Raw genomic sequence first — 26,412 nt, forward strand, 5'->3', positions numbered from 1 at the left:
CTATTTTGAGAAAAAAGAAACCTAAATCAAGAAGGAAAAGTGCAAGCAATGACAAAGGAATTAAAAATACATCTAACAGCAGCAAACCACTGTAACTGAGAAAACTGCTCAACTGTATAAGGTCTTGCACTTAGGAGACTTCTCCTGTACATTTTTTAAAAAGGGTACTTCCTCCTCTATTGGTTGAATCATAGAAACGACCTCTCCCTGAATTTACAGTCTTAAGTCATTTACCTGTAGCTTCTCCAACAAATCCATGTTTTGTCTCTTTAGGTGACTGTTTGCCCTCTCCAGCTTCTCTAGGGGTTCACCTTCATCACAGGGATTCACATTTTCTTGCAGTTCATCCTGAAGAACGTGGTACTCTACCTCATAGGCATGGAGCTGTTTTGAAATATCCATCTCAAACACCTGCCATGAGAGAAAAAACCAATTTTTTAACTACCACAGAGAGCACTTACTCATCATGAACATTTGTCTAAGAGGCAGATCTGCTTGGTTAACTTTCTGTTTTTTTCCTGTTCTTCTCGAAGAATGTTTTTAAGGGCAAGTCTACAGTAACAGCATTTTAAAATCTAGAGTTCTTATTATAGCCATAATAAATCATGGACTTTAGAATAAATTGGATCATCACTTTTACTTACTACGAGATGTATCAGCAGGAAAGTCTTATTTAATCCAAGGACTTTATAATATGACCGAATCTTATCTCTTGCTCAGAAATATTAAGAAGAAATTTTTAAATTCAAGTCTCAGCAGCTTGTGATGGGAGCAGGATAACACAATGTGGAAAATCCAGAAGTCATCAGATGTCCACCTTCAAAACTGGATCACTTGACTCCAAGTATACATTTATAGACCTCTATAAAAACACTCTTTATGGCTACAGTTTCCCTGTGCTCTGTCTCTGTGTGAAGATATGCTGTTTTATTATTGGGATGCTTTGGTGCCTAAATATTGTGAAGACTATGGAGCTAAACATCCAGTAGTGATGGGATCCTTATCTGTTTATAGATGTAGTCACAGCCACTCAGCTACTGAAAGCTATCAAATAGTTTAGACTAGGATGGGAAGACTGTCTACAGTGACATTTTTTCTTCTCCTTCTTCCAGAGATCAAACATTACAGCGACAGAAGACACACAGAGATCCCCATAAAACAAGCTCTGCATTATGTTCACTGCTCTTCAGGTTATTCAACTGAGGTAAAACTTTAAATTACACATAGTTTTCAGGCTGGGCAAGTGCCATCTTCCCCTATGTAGTTACCCAGTCAATGCTTCAACTGTGTACTGCAAGTCCTGCATAACATCTACTTTTTTCTTCCACTACCTGCTGTTTGAGAGCATTCCTGGAAATTAGAGTGCTGAGACAGCCAAAGGACTTCACTTGCAGCCAGCCTAGGTAGGAGCAACGTGATGTAGGCAGGCCACACGTGAATGCAGATCCAGAAGGCTGTTCAGTATGAGATCACACCACAGGTACGCAGGCAATCTTCCTCTCAGAGCTGAGATGACTGGGTATATAACCACATCCACCTCTGCATAGGCAACATAACCCATACTTTACTGAATCAGACCTGGCTTTGTATAAAACCATTTCTACCATGCTCACCACAGTAGGATTGCTCTGCAATCCACACAAACCACAGGACAGTGATTTAATTTCTAACAGCATCAAAAATATTGAAGTACTATCTCTATCATTGCCAGAATTGGTGAGATGTGAAGATACACACTGAAGTTCCTGACACAGGTTTAGCACGGCAATCACAATCAAGTGCAAGGAGAAAATGAAGATTTACACATCTGCTGAAAGTGAATTCTTAGCTGGCAGCACCTGAGACATTCAAGCATCAACCAAGGCATAGGAACACATCAGTGTTAACTGCACTCCTGTGTGTGGAGATATTTTTCCACTGGTCTTCTGCTATCTCAGAACTGCCACCTGAAGGGGGAAAATTGCTCACAGGTTCACAGTTAAGGTACTAGACCAAGGTTCATTTTTAATCTGCAGCTTTGACGAAGAGGAAGATGATGGAGATGAATATCCCAGAGAGAGGAATATCCTAGACACTGACAATACTTCACAAGAAGCTTTTCCTGTATCAGCAACAGTTAATTCTTTGTTTCTCTTGTATACTGCCCTTTGCCACAAAGTTGCAATGACAGTGACGATACAATTGCAATGATGCACTACTCCAGTCCTCCTTTCCCTGAGGGACTTTCACCTCTGGTGCTGAGCATTTGACAAATGTTGAGGTGAAAAGGGAAAGCTGCAGGAGGGCACCCTAAAAGTGATCCCCAGGAGGACAGAAGCTGCCTCCAAAACAGAACAGCAAAAGTTGGCTTGAACTTGATATTAATACAGATGATGAAAACAGGGCCTCATCAACCTCCTAACTTGTAGGAATTTAAGTTGAAGGTGTCAGAAAAGTTCCTAATGGGGTACATGGGCCAGAGCAGCCAGAAGTTCAAAGGATCAGGAGAAGAAACGGCTGTGATGCTGCCTCTTCCATGCATGGCAAGTTGTGCTTCTCCTCACAAACCACTGGACTGCTCACCCACTAGCATCGAGCAACAGCTCGGTTTAGGTTTGAAAAATACGTCTACTTTGACCCCTCTGATGGTGACGTGATATTTATAACACAAGTCATGTTTTCCTGACAGCTGGGACACAAAAGAACCTTTGTACTAAAACCTGGAGGTAGCAACTAAAGTCTTGCTAAAATTGCAGTTCAAACCCCATTGAAATTAGCTCATATCCCATTTCTATACAAGTTACTGGCAAGATAGCTTCTCTTCATTTCAAACCAAAAGGAACATATTGAGAAGACTTCTATGTATACTTTAGGCATGGCTTTTCTAAAGTAAACTAAAGCGGGTGAGGGGAAGTAAAGAGAAAAAACAACCTTACCTGAGTAATAATTTTTTCCATTTGAGGCTGAGTCATATCTGGAATAGTGGTTTTAAGAAAATCAACAATGTTCTCAAAACTCTCACATCCCATTATAGATGTTTCTTGACTGCTAAGTAGGCTCAGTGCTACTTTAAATATGACTTCTGTTCCTTGAAGAAAAATAATGTCTAAAAAAGAAAATCATGAAAATATCTTGAAAACGAGGGCTAGAGTCATTGGATAAATATATATATTTGCTGGGTTGTTTGTCTTTTTACTCAATCATGCCACAGATTTGTTCAATTCAGAAAAGTAATCTGCCTTATTTCAACATGATGTTCCAGCACATAAAAGCGTGTTCCGGCATTTTACAGACGTGAGAAAGTGCTAGAGAAAATATCACAGGCTTGTTCTGTCTGTAACTGTTTCTGCAATCAGCATTCATTACTGCCTACTGGCAACTGCTAACTGTTTCTAAGTGCATCTATGACTGAAAAGCAATTGGGAAGCAGATCACAACACAATGTTTTATTGTTTCTACAGGCAGAAGCTAGTCCTTAAACACGGATCATGTAGATTCTATAACCAATCCGATTCTTTCCAAAATCCATAGTACTGATCACGTTGGCTGTAATTTAAGCCTTAAGTCCTTACTTTGAGGTATAATCACATGGATGCAAGGGGAAAAGTCTGGGTTCTGCTGAAGACAGTAGACACAGACTGAACAGAAACTGGAAACTTGATCACAGTAATTAGAAACTCGGTCTTGGTAGCAGTGGTGGACCTAGAGTTACTGAGATGAATGCAGCACATGAGCAGTTCAAATAAGCCTCCTGTGCTGTTGGCTCTGTCATGTCACCAGGAGCAAGGCTATGCAACTGCAAAACTCAGCTTCTGATTCTGATACTCAGAGGTCATCCCTGGCCCTAAGCAAGTATCACAGGGTAGCATCGGGACACTGGTGAGGAGGCAATCGCCCTCACACACAGTTCCTAAAGTTTCCCCTCTCAAGTTTATGATGCACATCCAGGGCAGCATAAATAAAAGTATAGAATTTTTTGTGATGGGTAGCCATTAAATATCTGTTCCCATGAGATACTGAAGATGCAACAATCCAAAACATTAGTAAGCAAACAATGTAGTGACTTTCAACGGGACAAGGGGTAATGGGATGAAGCTGGAACACAAAAAGTTCCACTTAAACATAAGAAAAAACTATTTCACTGTGAGGGTGACGGAGCCCTGGCACAGGCTGCCCAGAGGGGTTGTGGAGTCTCCTTCCTTGAAGGTCTTCAAGACCAGCCTGGACATGTTCCTATGCAACCTGACCTAGGTGACTCTGCTTCTGCAGGGGGGTTGGACTAGATGATCTCTAAAGGTCCCTTCCAACCCCTACCATTCTATGATTCTATTACGATTCGAGCTCTAAAATGGGAACATGCCTCACTCAGCTCATTTATAGAGGAACAGACACTGATCCTCTCCATCCTTTTTTTTTCCAAATTCAAAGGCTATTGAAGACAAAAAAAATAAAGAACACTTTAGCCTTGAAAAAAAAAATCAAAAAGCAAAAACTCCATAACAAAATGCTTGACTGTCCTGGAGTTCAATAATAGCAGTGGCAAACAGATGTACCAATTAGGTGCATACCATCGAAAAACAGACACACCAATCATTTGTTCACCCAAACAGCAGTCAGAAAAAGTCTGCTGTAAAAGGAGAAAAAGATCTTTATAATGGAGAAATTGCTAGGTTGACAAAAACCCAGAAAACCAAAACTAACCAAACTAATCACTCTTCCCCTGCAAATGACAATACCATAAAAGCTAATGCACTCCAGTAATAAATAATGAGACAAAAGTCAGGTTAAATTTATTCTTAAGAACAGATAAAAGGTGCCATATGAAAATAGAAAAATCAAATGGAAAAAAAAAGTCTGATTTAAGAGGAAGTGCATGGGATATGGTCCTAGCTTCTTGGTGCATATCTGAGAGCAGTGAGTTTTACATTAACAACTACTTTTTTATTTTTTAAAAGCTGCTTTACCAGAGATGTGATTAAGCTGGTAGTTCTTATAGAAAATAAACGAGTACACAACCATGTACTTGACATGTTGATACTGTAAACGCTACAAGGCACAATCAATATTTAAGCTTCTGTACTAGACACTATCTGAAGAGGAGCATATAATGAAAAACCTATCTAAATGGAATAACAGGCATACTAAGAAGAGGAAACTGTTCAATATATACATGAATACCTGAAAGTGCCTTTAGGTTCAAGCTTGATTTTTTATTAGAAAGCACTTTAGAATCAGTTACTCAGAAACACTTTCTTTAAAAAAATGCACTCTCTTTTCAATTTGCAAGTTCAACAGCGCAAACTCTTCTATAGACACAAACTGAATCTTGATGCATAAAATACATTTGCAACAACAAAACTCCTGCTATTTACTCTTGAGGAGCCTCTTGGCTAATAACAGCAGACATACTTAACTGCTCAAGCCTGATATTTCAAAGAATACATTTCATTTTTCCCCTTTGAAAATGAGCTGACATCCCACCATGAAGAGCATTTCTATTTGCCACCCACCACAGTCACCCCAAATGTCCCTAGTATGTAGAAAACTACTCCCTAAGAGTTTCAAAACACAATGGACAACATTGTTCCGTTTATTACTGCAGTAGAATAAACTTTCTTACCAAATACTCTGGCTACAAATCCTAACGGGAACTGAGATGCAAAGAGTGTAAGAAACCACGGTGCAGCATACAGACTGGGACTGATTTCATTTTCTTCCAGATGATTATACAGGTCTCTGTGATAATCATGAAGAAGCCTTGAGAGTTGATACATCTGAATCTACAGTATATGAGGTGGTTGAGGGTGAAAGAAGTAGAGAAAGAAAAGTTCAGCTTTACTCAAGTTTTCCAAACCATTCACATTTCACTCAAGGGAAATTAACTGCAGTACATGTGGCACTGTAAAATGAAGCTTAATTATTGCCTAAGGCCTCAAGTGATATCTGCTCATGTATAAACAGCCCACTATAATGAATTAAAACCAACACAGCAGTCAATAACAAAAAACAGTTTGAACTTGATTATTAATGAAGTATCATTTTAGATTCACAGGCTTAAGGTAAGAAGAGAATATATTGATCTAACTCTATCAACAAACCAGAACTTTCAGTCTTGCAGTAGTAAGAAGTACCACCTCTTCCAAGATGCCCAAACTCTCCATTTCAGAGTTGAACTATTTCTGGTTAAATTTACTCATTTCAGCTTTCATCAGCTTTGAATCTTGGACATATTTTTTGCTGCAGTTAAAATTCCTGTGCTTGAGACAGCTTCTGTATCCACAGAACACATTAGACAAGGTGGGTCAATGGAGGCGTACCACACACCTATTTCCCAGCACATCTACAGAGAAATTTAACATACCAATGCAAAAAGCTATGCTAACAACCTGTAAAAGGTTGCAAAGCAAATCAGTTAAAAGTTGTCACTGAGTGCTAAAAATACTGCTATGTGGCAAATAATTTCCTTGCAATTTTGACAGTACACATTCCACAGTAAGCTGCTCAGGGTTCAGAGCAACACTTCTCTCAGATGAGACACAGACATGTATCAATTAGCTGTTAAGTCCAATTTTGCTGTCAACAATGCCTTAAGCTTAAGGTGAATCCATTCCTCAATAAGAAAATGACTTACTGGATCCAGCTACTTTCCTACTTTTAGTGGTCGTGATTCTTCCCTACCAAAAACTGACTGCACTTGTGACTATCAGTCAGCAGTGTCTGCAAGCTGAGAAAACATTGTCTTTCAGGCAAATGAGCTAAAAGCTGTGCATGCATTTGAGTCCTTGTTTTAATTGATAAAGATACTAATTAAGCAGAGTTTGGACAGTGTCAACACAAAACGTATTTTACATGTGAAATTAAAATAGTTTAACAAAGGCTGTAAACCAACTGGATGAGTTTGTGATGAACTAAGGAACTGGATTACTATTTTTTCCAGGTAACAATTAAAAATATAAATTGAGTACGTTTTCATTGCCCTAAAGAAACATCTAATATTTTTTCTACTACAGGACAGAAGCTAATTCTGCATATAAGCCTACTTGGTGTTTCAGGACTGTAAATGCAAAGGAATTTGCAAGTGCTCTACACCTGTTAAAAACAAAAATAAGGGGTTAGGTTTTAGTGAGGTCCCCTAAGCCATCTTCAATAGCCTAGTTTGTCTTGAGCAGATAAAATTTGTACTTTTGCCTAGAAAAGGATACCTGCTTAGAAGCAAATTGTGAGGAAGGAGAGGTCATTTCATTTAAAGGGCAAACAGTATTACAGGTGGAAAAACCTCAAACTTAAAAGTGTTGCCCCTAAGAGCTTCTGACAATGAAAGTTTCAGGCTCATTTAAATCAAAAGGTGAAGTTCTGGTTATCTGAATGCTCTCAAAACACCAGAAGTTAATAAAAGTCTACAACTGCAGTGTAACATACAAATACTAAAAAAAGGGTAAAAAAAGGAAAAAAATCCCACAATCATGCATTTATCACAGTCACCCCCACTGCTTCAAAACATATTGTGGGCGGGAAGGCATGAGACAGGGAAGATGCAGAACAAGGCTACTTATGGCTGCTCACCCTTAATTCATCACAACAAACTTGTTACAGCATATTTGTACCCACAGTAAAACACCCCTTTTTATCATTTTTAGAATAAACACAAACAATTTCTTTAACTGAAATCCACTCTACTGTTCTGGACATTTGCCAAATCGGCACCTAAAGTGATAGGACGTGAAAAGTGGACTGAAACTTTGCCTTAAGTTTTTACTTGACTGTAAGCATTAGCTACACAGGGAGCACTAAAAAGAAAGGAGAAAAGAAAAACAGTTTTGAGTCTGCCTCTTTGTTCCTGTTTCTCCACTGTGGATTACAACCTCTAACTCAGAAGTGGTACGTCCCTTTGTAATATTAGGGGCTTAGGGCATACAGTTATGTGAGTCAGCAGACAGCTGCATCTCAAGATAAAAGACTTCTAAAACTTTAAACCAGGAAGTTTATGCACATCTAAAAGATTTTCTGTTGCCTTCCTAAGCAGCCTTGAGTATCCATAGCTAGCTGTTAAAGGACTAACACTGCAGAATGTGCACTGTTTCATAAACAAACTAAAGGATTTAAAAAAATGTCGTTTCTTCTCCGTGTTGAGGGTGGTTGGATAAATAAGGAGGGAAATTAAGTGCGAATGATAAGGCAAGACAGAGGGGCCTCCAGCACAAAGGCCTGTGGATGACGTTGACTGGCCACTGGGCGTCACTATTGATTCGACTTGGAGTTACCAGAGAAAAACCTACATCCAAGTGCTCACAGGAAAATAAAACCAAATTTATTTTTAAACTCCGTCTATACAGATGCAAACATATTGGGGTTTCTGGCAGAAGGAAGAGAAAGAAGTGGGGAAAATGAAAGGAAGAGTAAAATAGCAGAGAATGCAGAGTTTCTAAACAGGAGATGATGAGGATGTGTGACAGGAAAAGTCTGCAAGCTCTGAAATTCTCTGTTTGCAAATTGAGAAGCGGAGAGGGATTTGACAGTAACATTTTCATGCACAACCTGCAAAACAGCACAAGAAGCTTTGTAAGGCCCTGGTGAACATGAGAGCTCTGAGAGCTCAAAACTCATTTAAAACTTGGTTTAGGAGGATTGACTTACCTGTAGTGACATCATGTCTGGCCTGTACTGCTTACGGAAGCCAAGGTCATACATGAGGAACTTCAACATTTCAAAGGCCTGTTCTTCACTCATGTGTAGAAGCAGCACTCCAGCTACAAAGCTTATACCTTGACAATAACCGACTTCTTTGTCCAGCAAAGAGTATGCTTTCAGGAGATTGAAGAGTGATAACTGTCCTGCTCCCAGGTGGGCAGAAAAGTAAGGATGCGTGGGGAACGTCCGTCCTGGCATAAAGACAGAAGAGTAGTAGATACTCAATTCTTCTCTCAGATCTATCTGCCAACTAGCACTTCTCCCCTAGACCTTTTCTCTTGGCTTTCATATGCAAGTTGACTTTAATCAGATCAATCTGCATTTTATCAATGATTTTACACTGTATCCATTGAGCTCATTTAATATCCTCATCTCCACAGAACTTGTAGAAGCAACTGCCCGATTTTTCTTTTCAGGCAGATGTAGAAGAGCAAATAGCATCCATCACCTAAGAAATCATTTGCTTAGAGGACACTGAGTAGCATACACAGAATGTATCCTGACAACATAGAAAGCAGTGCAGAGACAGCCACATCTATCTCCAGCCACAGTTTCCATTAGGAATGGCGTGTTACCACTCAGACACATGAAACAAGTTAGAATAACCCACCAGCTACAGGCAGATATACCTAGATCTACAAGGATGGCGTGTTGTTGAGCGGTCAGCTGTTTCAGGAGTTCTTTGTATGAGATGTCAGGAGGCTGCTGCTTATTTGGCAGCCTATGTCTAACTCGATGTTGCACGGCCAAAAACTGCCAGATTTCTCCCCGACGGCTTTTTGGTACACCTGTAGGTCAGTGACAAAACAAGAGGCTTAATTAAGCAAGGGCATACTTTTAGTGCTACAATACAAGAATTTCCTTTATCATAAACTTGGCCTCTGGAGAATTCCTTACAGAGTTCACTTCAGAAGTTGTTCATTCTACAGTGTATTCCCTCAGTAATTACAGTTCAGTCCCACTAACTAAACATCAACTGTAAACTTATGCTAATTACACTGAGCAGTACATTGAGCAACTGAGGTGTAGAAATCACTTGCTTTGTCACTTCTGAGCTGTTAGCCTCCAGCAGGAAAAGATGCACAGTTATACAAAGAATGCAGATCATACTGTTCAGAATGCTTGAACTAAATTCAGAGGTGGAGGGGTGGACTAGATGATCTCTAAAGGTCCCTTCCAACCTCTACCATTCTACCATTCTATATTCTATAAAATACAGGGAGGTCCACCTCCTCGTCCTCTCCCAAAGTGGTGCTCATGTCAGTCCAAAGACGTTCCTGATCTAGGTGACCTGATCTAGGTGAACCTGCTTCTGCAGGGGGGTTGGACTAGATGATCGCTAAAGGTCCCTTCCAACTCCTACCATTCTATGATTCTATTATTATGATGATTCCATTTTACAGATAACAAAATGCTCATTTCAAACCTAAAAGCATTAATGCTGCATACTTTAGGAAAGACACAGAACCACTCATATTGAAAGACAGTATTTCTCTCAAGTCAGCCAAGCACCTGTGAAAGCGTAATCTAAATCAAAGTGCCACTTTCAGACTTTTTCATACACGCCCTTGACTCTGTACACTGACCTTTGAAAGTCAAAAGAAATTGGCAATTCCACTAATAGTTTCCATGTAAATAATTATTTAACATGAACATTAATTAGAAAAAACATATCCTTGTTCCCAACTCTGAACAGAAGACAGAAGTCTTCAGCAGAAGGCAGGGCAGTAAGGAAAGACATTTGCTTGCAGCTGTCTGCAAGTCACAGACAGGAACTGCCTTATTTCTACTACTATTTAGTTTGGTAGTTATTTAAACTTCCCCTCTGCAACCCAGCCAGATTACATTGAAATATTATTTTTCCACATCTGTAATACAGATATGACATCCTAAGGAGGAAGGCACAGCAGTGCAATTAGACTCTACGTCTGCATTACACTAAGGCAGTCCTCTGGCTCCCCTTCTGGTCTACAGCTAAGACACAGGAAGACCTATTTCAGGACAGAATCCTCAGCCTTTCACTCGAGGAAACAAAATACTAAAAGACCATAGTTCAGATTCCACAAGACATGGTCCTTCTAACTCCCTGAAGATCAGTTACAATTCCCCTAGGTTTCAGGCACAGTCCATGCCAGGCGTGGTTCTGCCTTCCCAGTTAGTGACTACACGTTTCTGCATTGCTGGCATTGTAAGCTGCAGACACAGCAGAACCTATTTTCAGTTTGGCAGCAGGAGGTGGATGCATTTGCAAAAAGAAGCCTTTTTTTCATGATTTTGTGCTGCTGGAAAATGAGTATTGCTGGCAGATTTCCTTTGGTATCAAAAGGGAACCAAAAAAAAAAAGCACTCTTCAGACCTCATAGTTAAAAATACCTTAAATGTATAGTAATACTTTAAATACATAAATACCTTCTTTCAAAGTGGAATGAATATCTTCCATGTCACATCGGATTTTGGCTCTGCAGTTTATTAGCTTCTTATCCCAAACATTTATGACATCTTTCTGACATGTACCAACTTCATCATAGTCCAGTTTTACTTTTCTTGATTGGAGCTCATCTCTGCTTGCTAGAGCAAAGGAGACAAAGGAAGAAAACACACAAAAAAAACCCAGAACATCAGAAAATTACAAGACACATCAAATATGAGAAACTCATCCAAGTGAGATGTATCTATCTGATATTCTGACTAGGGATAAATACACATTCTACAGCTCATAAGTTAATAGCCAAGATGGGGCCAGTCTCTTGTCACAAGATGCTGCAGGTAACAATTTAACTTCTGTCACTAGGCCATGAACATTAGTAATTCATGAAATACATGAAAACATTTTGTAATGCTTGGGGCAAGAAGAAAAACTCACTCAACACAGTCAACATCTGCTGAGTTGCTGACCTTTGATAATCTTCTCTTGTTTATATTGAACATCACAATTGTTTTAGTATGGAAGGTCTCAAACATATGAATGTTTATATTAGAGATTTAGGTAAGCAAGTTAGGCTTGCTTCTAAACTGAAGCCAGTTCCAGTTTTTACATGTCCCTTAAGAGACTAGTAAGAGTCCTCAACACTGCTACCTGGCATCATCAGGCTGACTAGAAGTAAAAAGAATGAATCAACGTGGACCACATCCAGAAAGGTACATCTGTGCAGAAGCGCAGAACTCACATTGCAGTGAACAGGTGACAAATTATTTCCATGAGCTGTATGTTGCACCTCTGAGACCATATCTATTCCAGACTACAGGGGGCCTTCTCGAAGCAACTATTAAGCAAGGAGCAGAACACTCCCATAAAAAAGGGGAAAAATCCCCATTGCTAGGTGGCCTGCTACTTTTTGTAGTTCTTATATTTCTAGGTGATTTACTGGAAAAAGTAGCTTTTAGCTTCTCATGAAAAAATATAAGCAAGTTTATGGATTTCACAGAACTTACCTTCTGCAAAACAAAGAGCTAATAATATTCAAGTCTCCTCGACAGCAAAAGGGACAGGAAAAGAGGTTCTATTAACATTTTGTAAATAAAACTCAGTAAAACATTAACAGAAAACCATTAAAAGCTATTCCACAGTAGTTCCAGTTCTAAACTACTCATATACAGCTGAATAAATTCATGGTTTTAGGTAGAGAAATGGCTGCATTTGTCATTATAGTTCTCATTCCTGAGACCTATATTTAATTGTTAGCTATGCTACTTCTGCTTTCATGCTTTGAAAAGAAAATGATGACTTCTAGCTAGCCAGAGCACCAGTTTCACTAGCAGTACTTATGAAGCTGCATACAAGAATGAAGACATGCTCCTTGGAGTACAAACCAAGAATGCAGGGCAGGTACAGAAAACAGTTTTGTCCCCTCAGCAGCTCGAACTATCAGAGAGGGTAACATGAAATTAGTCACCACAGCAGACATCCAGCTTCCCCATCCCACAACAGTAGACTAATAATTTGCTAAGTCAATAAATGACAATTTTGGATGAAGTTAAAACAGACTTCTCTGTAGACATGTTCCCTATGAGTCTAGGAGTTTCCATGGAAGTATGTGTCAACAGGGAGACAAACTGTAGAGAGAGTGCAAAGTAAAATACACTACATGTGTGGGAAATGAATTAAAGGATGTGTGCTCATAGGGACGAGGAGAGACTTCTGTCTTGTTCTTTTTCTTTCCTCTCCCTGTCTTCTCAGTAGGCACCACTAAAGAAGGAAGAAGAGTCGACTGACCTTAATAAGATCATTATGTTTTATTTGAATAATCAGACTAACATATGATGAGGTTATACACCCTACAGGAGAAGACAAGGGCAACAATTGCAGAGAGGACGTTTGAAATTTTCAGCTTGCACCAAAAGCTACTGTCTGTTACACTGAAGAATTTCTACATGCTAGGAGAGACATTGCATCCTGTCTTTTACTGGTGTGAGTCTTGATAAGTTGTAACAAGAAATCTTCCCTCAGTGACAGTACTGAACTTCCAATGTACAGTGCTCATCTTCCAAAAAAAAGAGAACTTTCTGATGCACCTCAAGAGCCAATTGCTCAAAAATCTTATTTGGATTCAAATATTTATGAATTACCACTGTGATGTGGTTAAGGAAGGACAGAAAGCCTGGACAGAAATACTATGCATTGCAAAGTACTAGAATGAGATCTAGGAGGTAAAGTTCACCCTATCTGAGTGTTCACATTCTTTCTGTTCACATGACTCCACATTAGAAATCCTAGACTTACTCAGCTAGAATACAGACTGTAGCAATCTTCATGTGACATGCACTAAAAAGGAAAAGTTATCACTTTTTTTCTTTAACTAAGGTGACTGGCTAAGAGTTGGCAAGCAGACAGAGGACCTGGTGGACTGTGAGAAAGGACCAGGCGAACACATCTTTTTCCAGCACTGTCAACCAAAAAGTTACACAGTCACATCTCTGAGGTGCCCACCAGCAGCACAGTTTTCAGCTTCAGCTGTCAGAATTTGTAACAGTTTTATGGGGTATTTTCTAAATAGCTAACCTTCCAGCTTCTGGTTTTCCTTTTCCATTCGAAGCAACAGAATTTGTTGATGGATGGCTTTTCTCCACAGACTTTGTAGCTCTTCCGAGTTTTTCCTCTCTCCAGTTTTATCTGGACCATCCTCATTTTGCAATACTAGAATAAGAGGGTCCTCCTCCAAGGGTGGAGCAAGAGGGGATAATGGTAACAATTCAGTTCCGTCATGCCCATCTGCAAAGAATCAGAAAGCTGTTACGGGAAACTCAGATTGTTTGACGTATCATGAAAATCTATGTCACAGCAGAACAAAAATAGCTGTCTTCCACATTCATCAGTCTGGTGCTGACTCCAAAAACAGAGAAAATGCAGTTCAACAGCAGAAAATTATTTTTAAAGTAAGTGTTATATTTAAATTAAATAAAGCTAAATAAAGAGTCACCCAGTATTTCAACCCTTTCCCCTGACAGCCTCTTCTAGAGTTACAAAGAGGTATTTATCCATAAAAGTCTCTTCTACAGCTGAGCTTGTTTACTGCTGTGATTTACCACAGGCTCTATATTAAAAACAACTTTTTCCATCTGCTAAGCTGTACTATGAGCAGTGTTACAGCACTTTATCATCACTAAATATAGAACTTGTCATTTTCCCGTGGTTGTGATTTCTGCCAATTAGACTTTATCAGCATAGCAAGATTTTAGGTATTTCAGAGTTTTCTTCCTTAATTACCCTAAAGCTGTAAGAATTATTAACAAATTCAACAGGTGTTATGTGCAGCAAAAGGAAAATTTACCATTTTCTGCAAATACTATTATGTAAGCAGGCTAGGGTAAAAAACTGTTAAAGAGAGTATGCTTGTCAGGAAGAGGCAGTTCTTCATTTCCTTGCTACCAGTGCAGCCACAGTAAATTGCAGTTAATGTAATTTTTATGTCAGAATCCTCCGTTCAAAGTAACAAAAACCTAAAGACAACTGAGCACAACTTATCTCTACCAAGGTTCTAGCAATACTATGGAAGCTGTCTCCCTTCTCCCTTTCACATTTGCACATGTTCACTACAGTAATAACTATTCAGTAACAACTGCTTGTTTATTTTCTTTAAAAGCACTCACAGACCTGGATGCTGCATCTTGGAAGGAGATTTATTCATAGGTGAAGCTACCTGCAGGAATATTCTCCGCCGCCAGGAGATGCGGCGAGGTGTGAGCGTGGCCCCCACAGCATTTAGAGATTCACTGCTGCAGACGGTTGATGTTCTTTTCTTTCCCTCCCCGTCACTGAACGAAAGAAAAAGCAGATGGGGTGATCAAAGTCAGTCATCTTTGGAGGAAAGAAAAATATGAAAGTCTGTCTTAAAAAATTAAGTCTGTCTAATGTAGAGCCAAACCTGCAGGAGCATTTGTTGGGAAGCTTTGGAAGGCAAAGCGTGCTGTGTGTGGAGCTTCACCTTGAATACAAAAGCACACGATCGTTTTCTTGTGACAGTGCTGCGGAGTTTGCACTATATACCACCAGGAAGAATTCAGAGCATTCATACAGTGCTCAGCTGGAAGCTCAGAATAAAAGCTACACTTTCTGAAAAGCTAAGAAAAAACCATGATAATATTTAGCCTCTAAACCAGACAGCAATGGGTTTTGCTTTGCCATACATTAGTCTTGCAGGGGCAATCTGCCTAAAAACACAGATGTTGCTTTAGCAGAGCACAATGCTCCATTTGGTACCACTTTAAATGATATGATGAGATCACAGGTAAATAGTTCATTGAAGGCAGTGTTCTGGCAATGTCCTCATGCAGCTTCTTTCCTATGCTTCAAGAAGTGGACACTTGACTTCCACGAATAAGGCCAAACGTCCTCATGGTTCATCAATAGCTGAATGAACAGAGCCTTTGCAAGCAGACAGTGTGCTCAGTTCCTACCACAATGACCTGAAAGGGGCTGATCTCCTCTCCAGTTGCCATGTAGAAATATTATTTACACAGTAATCTTAATAGTATCTTATGATGCTGGAAGAGACAAGGAAAAGATACAGGGAAACTTTGCTAGGAGGTCATTTTAAGAGGACACCAAGCATATCTCTACTGACTATTACCAAGCTAGAATTAGCCTTTTTGGCGACCAAAACTGCCCTTATGCTAAATATAATGTTTTAACAGCTCCCTGACATCTGTAACCTTCAGTGAGTAAAATGGATGCAGTATGATACACAGGAATCAGATCGTGCTTTCACAGCCTTGAGAGAAATAATCATGTCTTCAAATTCACCTACTCAACATTAGGCAGCACCCCTGCTCTCCTCTGAGAACAACACCATGGGCTGGGAGCCCTGGATAACAGAGAGCCTGAATTATTCTCTACTCCTGATCTAGTTTCTACAGTGCTTCAGTTCTCTCTACATGATAATATTAGTAGGTGATCTCAGCAGAGCCCCATGTTGCACTAACCAAAAGAGCAACAGAAAACTCTGTGACAGTATTCTTTGGCTAACTCTTACACAGTCTTTCATGATGGAGTGATCACTGCTTGTGCTAGCTAAACATAGACTATAGAACTTACTTTGGATCCAGAGGTGGTGTTTGCCAAAGGTATTTCAGTCCAACAATTCTTGGAAACAAGGTATTGAGTTTGGAAATATTAATCATTATAACTTGTGTTTCTATAAATAACTGCAACAAAACTAGTTCTCGCTGTTTCAAGTTTTACATATCATATGTTAGAACCCAAAAACTGAGTCACTCCAGGGCTTACTAAATAGAAGCTACATGGTAAGGGCATGAATTTCTACTGCTCTGTACAAAAATCTACATTCAGCTACTATGCTCCTAAACATGCAGACAGTCCTACAAATAGAGCTTTTGATTTACAGTAGCTAAATGTTCAGGAAAGTCATAATAAGAAAGTGGTTATTTTAGTGTTTGAAACAAAACTGTTTACACCATCTGAGTCACAGGGTTTACAGTGGGATGGATTAGTCCCATGTGCTACCTCAAGAAATGTAGGAATCATAGAGTTCTGAGGGCCTGTATTTCTGCTGTTAAACTCTCCCTTCCAGAATTCCCCTGACATTAATCACCTCCTCTTTCAAAGAGCTGTCTGATGAGTGATTAGAGGAAAGCTTTTCAAAGTCTTATGCACACACCCTGCCACATTCAATGGAAGGCAGACACCTGTGAAAACACCAAGATTTAGGAAAAAGAGTCTAGAAAGGGAGCAAAGGGCTTCCTTACTTCAAGACAGACAAGTCTCAGCTTAACATGAGATCTGAAGGTATGAAACAATATCCTACAGAGTAAAAATAGGAAGAAGTCAAATGGTAGTGACTCCTATCCTGTAATGAAATGGTTCAGAAGGTTGGTACAAAAAAAGACATAGATGGAGTTAACTCAATTACATATTCCCCACCTTGAAATAGGAGTTGCACAACACTTATTCCCTAGACTTTACCATCTCTTATATCTAAACTTAACTGTCTGGTTTTGCTCTTGGTCATATTTGCAAGATTACTTCAGGTTTTAAGGTAGCTGTGGATTTTAATAGCCAGGCATGTAGGTGCTCTGCTCAGACAGGCCAGCAACGCCTCATACAGTTCCTCTAAACACGGCGAGGGTAAAGAAATAAAGTGTATCTGACCATTAGCTCCCAGCAAAATTAATAAGTTTATTATTGTGAGGGGAGAGATTAAGAGTAAAAGTAACTCCAAAACAACGACGACTTCTTAGATGAAGCTTAATGAGTGCTACTGAACAGCAGGGCAGAGTTTTCACTAACTCCCAACCTGGGGAAACAGACTTTCACAACTTTACTGTCAAGTCACTGAAAATGAACTTCAAATGCTCATAGGAAAAAATCCTTCAGAATTCTCAAGAAAAACTCCCACATCTAACATAGGACACATATTGCAGGGGCAACTAGTAGAAATAGCCCAATCATTAATTCCAGTTCTTAATGATGTTTTTCCACCTTAAGAAAAAGTTGCTACCTCAGACTCAAGAAATTTGTAACTGCTTTATAAACTATGGATTATAGAGCCTAGACACTGGGGCAAGGCAGAGGATGAGTATTTCTTGGGTTATACAGTGACATAGCCACCAAGATTGAAAAAAACCCCACAACTACTTTTTATAAATTGCTGTTCTGCTGCAACCTACCAACAGCTGAGCAAGAACAAACGCACCAGTCAATGCACAGCAAATTAAGAGATGGCAGTATATAAAATCTTAATGAGCTACAGAAGAGACATTTGAAAACTGAACCACAGACTATGACATGATTGCAAGATTTTTTTTTCATTTATTTTTATTTATTTAAAGAAAATTATGACTGGACTATGGTATAGCTTCTGTGTCAGAGTATTTGATCTTGGTAAAACAGACATACAAAAGGGTAAAGCCAAAGAGTTCAATAGAAAAAATTCCACAAAATGTAGTATTTCCAATTTATTTAACTTACTGTTCCTATTCTAATGACTTAACATACCTCCCATGTAGCTCTGGAAAACAATAACAATGTAATACTCTACATTTAAGACAAATACATCACAGTTCAGTTTGAAGAATAATGCTTCTCCATAAGGCTACTTAGCTTATGTTCCTGAACTACACAGAAACCAAAATGCACTCATCAGCTTGTGTGCAATAAAAAGTGAAAAGCTATAAATTAAATATAATAACTGAAATATTTTCTTCTGTGCTTTTATCCTTAAGTTGTTACAAGAGACAACCAAAATATTCAAGAGTAAACAGTACAGATCATCTAAGCTTTTTATCTCAAGAAACTGCAACTCAGTTTCACTAAAGCATCATCCCATTCTATATCCTATCAGATAACACATAGCATGAATATGAGATTGCTAGTTTAGGGGGAAAAAAAAAAAAGAAAGAAGGAAAAAGCAAACTTGCTCATATCACAAAGATGCTTATTGGTTGGCTTCAATTACCTAAATCTCTTCCCAAAACTGTTCTTGAAAATGCTCCTAATGATTTATATTTAGAAAACCACAAAGCTACCTAATTTCTTATGCACTCTTTACACAATACTTATCCAAATTATTATGCACTTGAGTCCACACAAGCCAACTGACTTGAGAATAAATACTGCTGCTGCTCACATTTTGATTTCAGCTTCTTCTCTTGATTGCTTTAAGTAGCAATTGAATCAGTTTTGCAATTTGGAAGATGAGACGGTAAAAAATTCCTCAGATCACATACAGAAAGACAGATAGTATTTCAGCTCTCGAGACTTAAGCTGGTAGAAGTCTATATGTAAGTCTAATACATGTAGTGTTTCTCCCCTCTGGGAGGAAGAAAAACTAGTTCCCATCAGTTTACACTTCTCTATTGGTTCTCCCTCCTACCACATATTTTTCTTCTGAATAATTACTTTCTGCTCTTTTGTTTGAAGAACATCCTGAAGTCTTTTACTTTCTTCATGACAAATTAAGTTGGTTTTAAAAAAGCAATCTGCTCAAATTCAAGTGGCAATTGTTTGAATTATCCTTGCATAACAGTGCAATAAATAGAGACAGTGTGGGCTATTCAAAGCTAAGCTGAAGGTTGTCCCATTTTTAAAAGTGCTGCTTTTATTTTTAAATTAAAACAAACAGATTCTTCCAGTAGGCTATCTTTCAGGAGTAGCTGTTGAATAAACTCCAGAAATTCCAGAAACTGAAGTTCAAAACCAGATTATGCTCTCAGATTCCTGTTTCTTTACCTCTATATTGGCAATACATACTTTTTTTTTATCTTTATGTGTGCTTGTGTTCAATACTAAATGCCACACAACGCACTTGTCAAAAGTGAAGATAAAGTAGACCATTTCCACTCTAGACTTCTTTCTAGACAGCTGAATCAACAATGCAATAAAAACATTATGAAGGCACCTATTAATATTGTGTTGATGCCCAACTTTATTGTTCATTCCTTAAAGCAGAAAATATAGTGGTGTTTCCTCTCTAACACATAAAGTATATACCATAGTCATCATTAGAATTTAACTCAAAAAGCTCAGTCTTCCCACAAACATTAGGAAAAAAAGATATGCCTTTCACCATAGTGAACTTATCTGAATATTTCCTTTTTATCTCCTGGCCTTGGGTCTCTCCACTATAGCCATTTAAATGCTAGCAAGTCAACTGACCTCCTTTTTAATGGAGGTCAATACACTTTTAGGGCATGAATCATGCTTTCTAAATGAAGACATTCCCAGTGACAGGCACAACTGGCTGTATTAGAGTTCAGGAAGGAAGGTAGGTAAATAGGCAGGATCACTTCTGTAAATGTCACAGTATTGAAGAGAATCACATTAAAATGAGTGTGACTGCGCTGCAGAGACAGACACCAACTGCTCTGCATTGATCAGATGAAATGAAGATGTCTAAAGTCAGGTGAGAGTCACTGTGACCTGTATCTCCAACACGCTAGTGCACTGACTTTTTAATTAGAGTCCCTAACAGTGCTAATGCACTGATTTTTTAATTAGAGTCTCTAAAAGTTAAACAGCTTATAGCCTTCAGATTGTAAAGGTCTGCCACACTGCGCTCAATTCCAATCTAACATACACTCATGTGAGAATGCTGACAACATCTCATATGGAGCCTGTTCAGCACTCCTTTCTGACTGTGTTTGTTGTATTCACTTCATGAGCCCAACTTAGATGCCAACACTTCATCCTTCCTACTGCAATTTCCTTACCATTACAGTTCAGGCCCAGTTGCTCCCAGCAAGATCTATAGCTAATGACATCTCATTTTCACAAGAGCTTCTGCACAAATTAAAGACTAAATGGTACCAGAAACCTTTATATGATAAAACCTAAGTAGATGCTGGGTGGTCATCTGGAAACTGCTCCTAATTTGAAGATCTCCTCAACTTATAATGCAAAACTCCAAGGTAGTGAAACATAGTATTGTGATTAGTGTGCATAACCAATTCCAGAAAGAGTAATAGGCTCATAAATTTCAGCTTGGAATTATCTGGGATTAAAGTACAGTTTTAGAACAATATTCAATATCTACATTGCTCAAATACAGAAAGATAGGTTTAATGGGCTCTAGCTGCTTGTACAAACTGGCCTAGCCACTGACTCAGCTTTGACCAAGTCTGCTAACTGAAAAGAACACAGAAAGAAAGTAGGACTGGAATCCAAATAAGAGATAGTCTATACGTCTGTAAGGTTAATTGTCTGCCATTTCTCTTCACATTCTGGTGCATTCTGGTGTGCACTCATCAGTTTCTTTAATTTCAACTTTAATAATTCACCTACTGCTCAGTGTAGTGTTACTGCACTGTAGTAGGGAATGGAAAATCCAGGCATGCAATTCCCTTCTATAATAACTATCACTGAACACAAGGTTTAGAATGGGTGATAGTAAAAGCCTACTTCTACACTGGATGAGATAGGAATCTCTCAAATTTCAAAATCTCCCAAATCTCTCACTACTTATTCCTTATTCATTTGTGTTTGGGTAAAAAGGTGGGGTCCCCTTAAAGGGATTCCCTCTTCAAAATTGTAAAATATTTCTCAGACTGATTTTGGAAAGAGCTCTGAAAAAAAAAAGTAATGACTAGTTTACATCATCTCTCTATTAGAAAGTGAATCCAGACAATTTAACATTTACTTCTTAAAAGTTGTGAGACTGAAAGGAGCAGGTGAGAGGGGACGGGCAGGCTGGAGTCCTGCTATGCAATCACTTTCCTGTAAGGATGTCTCACCTTATTCCACCTATACACAAGTTTATTCTGATTGAAGGACTTAAAATGTAAAAATTTCCCACTAGGTGTTTTGTAATTGTGCCTACAGTTTTTGGCTACATGATGTACATCAATTAGAGATTAGAAGCCAGAAAGACACACCTGATATATCGGTGAAATCAAGGTAGGATACAGCGTGCGTAAGGAGATGAAATATACATTGTATTTATTCTAATCTATATATTATTAGAGATGACTAACCCAAACTGTACTTTAAAACCACCTTTAGGTCAACTGTCTCTCATCTTAGTTTGTATGTTTACATAATTCCTTCCAGTCTACCCTAATATAGAGATGATAAACTAATACATGATTAATGAAACCGTACTCCACGAGGTGAAAAAAATTCTTTAGGTATCCCTAAAAACTTCCAAATCCATCTCATACAATTGAAATCCCCGTGTATCAGAGCCCTAACACATCCAGAATGCAGATCTCATCAACACTTGTTTGGTAAGTATGCAATCTACTGTTATTTTTCCAGGGTTACACCAGTCATAAAAGCAGCTTCTACAACTCTAGAGTTGTAGAGACAAACACTCAGAGATGAAGGGTACCAGAAAACACAAGTATAGTTCAGTGAACAAGGATGGACTGATGAAAGAAAAAGGAGTTGTCACTGACTGAAGAGAAATAAAAAGGACAGCAACTGTCAAAAAACCATGTCAAAGTTCAAAACTATGGTTCCACCTTATTCACTACAGGCCTACTTCAGAGAAATAGTCCATATACAGTTTCCTCAAGCACTCTCCTGAAGGGGAGCCTAGTCTTACAGTAAAAAGAAGGATGACTTCCATTCAGATGCTCAGTCTTTCACACTGAAGTCACAGAGCCCTTTTTGTATCTTCCCTAATTCTCTTCAACTGGAAGTTATTTGCCAATTCTCTCTGAACATCTCACAGCTAGGGAACTTGATGTTTCCCCTTCCTCATGCACAGGCATCCCATGTTAGTACTGTACACTGCTCACATTTCTATTTCCATAGTTTCACATGCAGGTGATTATGGCAACACATGCTGGTTTGCATTCAGCAGAGGAAGCATTACATCGGCATGACACTCCTAAAAACTGTTGCATTATAAGTGACACACCAATGCAGCAGATTTGTAATATTGCAACAGAAATAGGTCAACAGCTACTAGCTATCAGCAGACCAGCCTCTATTTAACAGGCTTTTTTTGGCCAAAAGCCTGTTTGTCCATTTGCATCAACTACTTGGGAAGTCTGTTAGAAATGCAGGTGCACAAGGCAGAGTGGGAGAGATCCCATGTGCTGCATTGCACTGGGAATCCTGTTATTAAGGTGGTGGCACTGAAGAACGGTGGCAGGAGACAACACTCTCACCTCTTGGAGAGGTCACTTTCTGAGTGCTGGAGCAACCTTCCTGAGCCCTGGTAAAAGCTTTTCAGGAAAGAAGGGGCAGAGACAGAGGAGGGGAGACCAGGTGACGCAGATTCACTCTCACTGAGAGCGCGCCGAACCCCGACAATAGGGCTGTGCGGGCAAGAAGAAAACATAGCAGATGGGTCAGCATGGAACAGGATACAACAAAACATCCAGATTAAAGATACTGGCCAAGTCCCTCATCTTGGCTTACAGTAACTTTGTTTCCCAGGAGATAAAAGGTACCAAGTGCACTACTGGGCAGTTTCCCCAGTCAATGATATTGATTTTGCCATTACAGGCCTCATTCTCCAAACAAATTCATAAAAAGAATATCTGAAACATTCAGAAAATATCATTAGCAACCTTCTTCTAATAACATGAACCTCTTTGTTTCTTCTCTTCAGTTTTCTGTTGCTTTTGTAAATAACAGGTATTGCTAGAACACATTAGAAAAAGATTAAATGCAATATTTTTTGCGAAGTCTTTAAATCAAGAAAGACAGTCCTACTACGCAGTTAAACATTACTTAATAATAATACCAAGCATGGGGGGACACACACATAAAAAGATGTTACAAACTGTTTTGACTCAAAAATCTGCTGATGTTGCCACTGGATCAGCAACTTCTTAAAAGCTATGACAAAGAAATGAAGTCAGCAAGTCCTTCAGTTTGAACTGTCAGGGTTTCCTGTTTGCATACAATATGGTCAGTGGAAAAAAAAAAAACAACAATAAAGTTTATCTCAGTAAAAAACATATTATTTATCTCTTCAGAAACACAATGTAACAAAGCTATTTCAAGGCTAGTTTCTTATCCTTCACCCCCTTCCAATTCTCCAAAACAGCATAAACTTTTTTACCTCTCTCTATAAGCTGATGCGGCATTCACACTGTTATTTTAATCTAGACATCAAATGGGTGAGAGATTGTTTTTAAAGACAATTTAGAAAGAGACATGAAAAGCATAATTGCAGCCATGCACTGAAACTGCCGAGTAGTTTGGAGAAAATGCTCCTCCAACAGAAAAAAAAGTTCACCTCCTCTGGGCCTGAATATTGTAAAGGTTTTGGAGTTTGCATGGCCCCTTACTGCAGATAATCAGGACGGAGGCAGAGAAAGTAAGTACAACCAAAGAGGCCCACAATGAACTCTAGGGACATTTTCTGACTGAGTGAAGGAACTCCTGAGGAACAGTGTTCCACTTGTTAATAGCTGAGGAGCCTACAAAAAGGAAGGAGAAAGAAGCTACAGAGGGAAACTCCAGAGAAAGGCAAATAGAGAAATTGCATGCCTGACAGTTAAACATATGGAGGTGTTTAATCCTTGAGTTTTTTTGTGAGTCTCCTCACCAGGTTTAATCCTGAACATAATCTCTGGGAGCTTTGGCTAACACTGTGACAGACACTTGAAGCTGTCTGTGCCTTTTTCATCCTGGCGTAAAATTGTCAGGCTACTTAGCCTCTGCAGTTAAAAGCGGAGAGGACCTCTTCTCCAAAGGGCCTGACTATCAACATTGCCAAAAAGGCTCAGCTCAGAAGAGACAAATAAATAAACAAATAGTTTGACACCAGCATCCAGCCTGACAAGCGATTCGATGGATTGATGCTTCCCCTGAATCGCTAATTCAGAGATTAGTAAATTACTGCAAAGCACCAAACTACTTGGATGCAGAGAAGACAGGCTGAAAATAACCAAACAAGACCCAGGGCAGAGCAGAAGTAGTTTCCGTGAGAAGGAAGAGGGGTGAGTGAGGCTCCCGTATCAAAACCGCAGGCGGCAGGCAGCAGGCGCGTGGCCGGCTTGCCCTGACTCACCTTGCCGTCTCGACGCCGCTCTGCCGCAGCAGCGGGGACCGGACACTCTGCGACCTCCCGTTCTGGAAGGTTATCCTCCGCCGGGCGCTGGAAGGGGGGTGGCTGAAGGTGTGCGCGCGCCTCCTGAACTGAGGGGAGTCCGAGTCTTCCTCGGGAAACGGTTGCCAGGCCGAGGACACGGGGGATGCTGGAGGAGTGGCTGGCGGGGAATCACCCGGCGAAGCGTCCTGGAAGGAAGTGCTGTCGGAGTGAGGCCTGCAGCTCTGCGCCCCACCAGCGCTCTCCCATAGCCCCATGGGCCGCGCGCCACAGAACCAAGGCCTCTCCCCTTTCTTGGTCGTGGCCTATTGTATGCTAATTATCACCAAAACCAGACATCCTTTGGTAAATTTACTCCAAACCAGCAACGGCCTTCTTTAAAAAAGAAAGAGGAGGAAGGAATAAAAGCATATATACAGTGCAAACAACATACTAATCATTCTAGGCATCCTCTCACAGGGATCGGCATTCCGGCTACCAGACTTCTGGCTCTTTCAGGAAAACACAGGAACTGAAAAGACTAGGGAAACTGCTTTTAGCCAGTTTCCTCGACATATCACGAGCATACTTCCTGTACCGTCATAGTGATATCCTGGAAGAGAGGCTGTTACTACACAGCCAGTTTATGAGTTATTGTAGCAGGAAAACCATAACAGAATCTTCACCTCCTGGGAAAACCAGCAACCAATCCTCACGTGAGGTGAAACATCAAAAACAGGAAATAAAAAAGAAAGTGAACAGAGTTCCACCCGCTCACCCCATACAGCATCCTCAACAGCTGGTTTTAGGTCAAAAATCCTTTCTTCCCTAAAGCAACTATTGCTCACAGAGAAAATTCTTCACCTTTAGAGAATTTCCTTTTGTTGAGATATGACCTTTTTTAATTACTCCACTGAAACAAGGCAGAAGCTGACCAGAAATCCCCTGCTTTTTGCAAAAACAAGGGAAGCATAGAAAAAAAACAACTGGCAATCAAACAATGGATTAAAGCTGAAGCTTCAAGCCAAGACACATGCCAGCTTTCTTTCACCCTTTGCCTCTCCGTGGAAACTCCTATTTGAGTTCTGTAAATTGATGTGCTTTGTCCTGCTTCCTTCAAAAGGAAGAAGAGTGCAATATTTATGTTTCATTAACACTTGTGCATGAAATCGTGCCAATTTTAACTAAGCTCATTACATACTTTGTCAGCAGCAATGCTGTTGCAACGCTCAAAGCTGTCCACGCTTCCCAGGCGGCCTCGCATTCTGTTGGCTCCCTGCAAGAAGAAAGGCAAGTAACTTAATCTGGTCTTTTTCCTCTTTTTTTCTGGAGGTTAAGCAAAGATGGCAACAGCTGTGCAGGTGAACAGAGGACAGTTCAGGCACATGACATTTTTCACAGATCATAGGTCAAGCGTTAGATTTTACATGCAGTGACATCTTTAGCTGGTAAAGCTACCCTCTTGCTCCCAGGACTTTTAAACCTTCAGCTCTGTTATCTGAAGAAACTGAGTGTTTCCTGATCCATTTAAGGCAAAATAGCTGAATAGCTTAAACTGCCTAGTTCAAAAAGCTCCAGACCTCAGTACTGTAACAGAGGCATTTGACACACTATCACTTCAACAGAAAATCCACTCCATCTCTAGACATTTCAGACAAATTAAGTCCACCTGGGCAAAAAGTAGTTTAGAAAACAGTAAAACTAGAGGGAAAAAATGCTCTCTAGCTACAAGTCCAGCCAAATAGAACCAGACACAAACAAGATTTTTCAATTATAACACAGATAACCCTGAGACAAATTTGCT

General features: G+C 39.6%; 1 protein-coding gene across 3 annotated transcripts in view; it reads right to left on the minus strand.

Moving 5' to 3' along the window:
* TBC1D4 (TBC1 domain family member 4) overlaps positions 1-26,412 on the minus strand; it is a 109,931-nt gene that overhangs the window by 3,918 nt on the left and 79,601 nt on the right. For 2 of the 3 annotated variants that reach the window (XM_061995537.1, XM_061995529.1), the window contains 10 exons: positions 25,810-25,884; positions 24,591-24,817; positions 14,759-14,919; positions 13,667-13,876; positions 11,077-11,235; positions 9,297-9,455; positions 8,614-8,858; positions 5,600-5,759; positions 2,916-3,085; positions 235-411 (listed from right to left, as the gene is read on the minus strand). In XM_061995537.1, coding sequence (XP_061851521.1) covers positions 235-411; positions 2,916-3,085; positions 5,600-5,759; positions 8,614-8,858; positions 9,297-9,455; positions 11,077-11,235; positions 13,667-13,876; positions 14,759-14,919; positions 24,591-24,817; positions 25,810-25,884 — 1,743 coding nt within the window. Of the gene's footprint in view, positions 1-234; positions 412-2,915; positions 3,086-5,599; positions 5,760-8,613; positions 8,859-9,296; positions 9,456-11,076; positions 11,236-13,666; positions 13,877-14,758; positions 14,920-22,734; positions 22,885-24,590; positions 24,818-25,809; positions 25,885-26,412 lie in introns of all 3 variants that reach the window. The other variant, XM_061995544.1, reaches the window with a different exon arrangement.

The sequence above is a fragment of the Colius striatus genome, chromosome 1 (assembly GCF_028858725.1).
Source record: "Colius striatus isolate bColStr4 chromosome 1, bColStr4.1.hap1, whole genome shotgun sequence".
Taxonomy (NCBI): domain Eukaryota; kingdom Metazoa; phylum Chordata; class Aves; order Coliiformes; family Coliidae; genus Colius; species Colius striatus.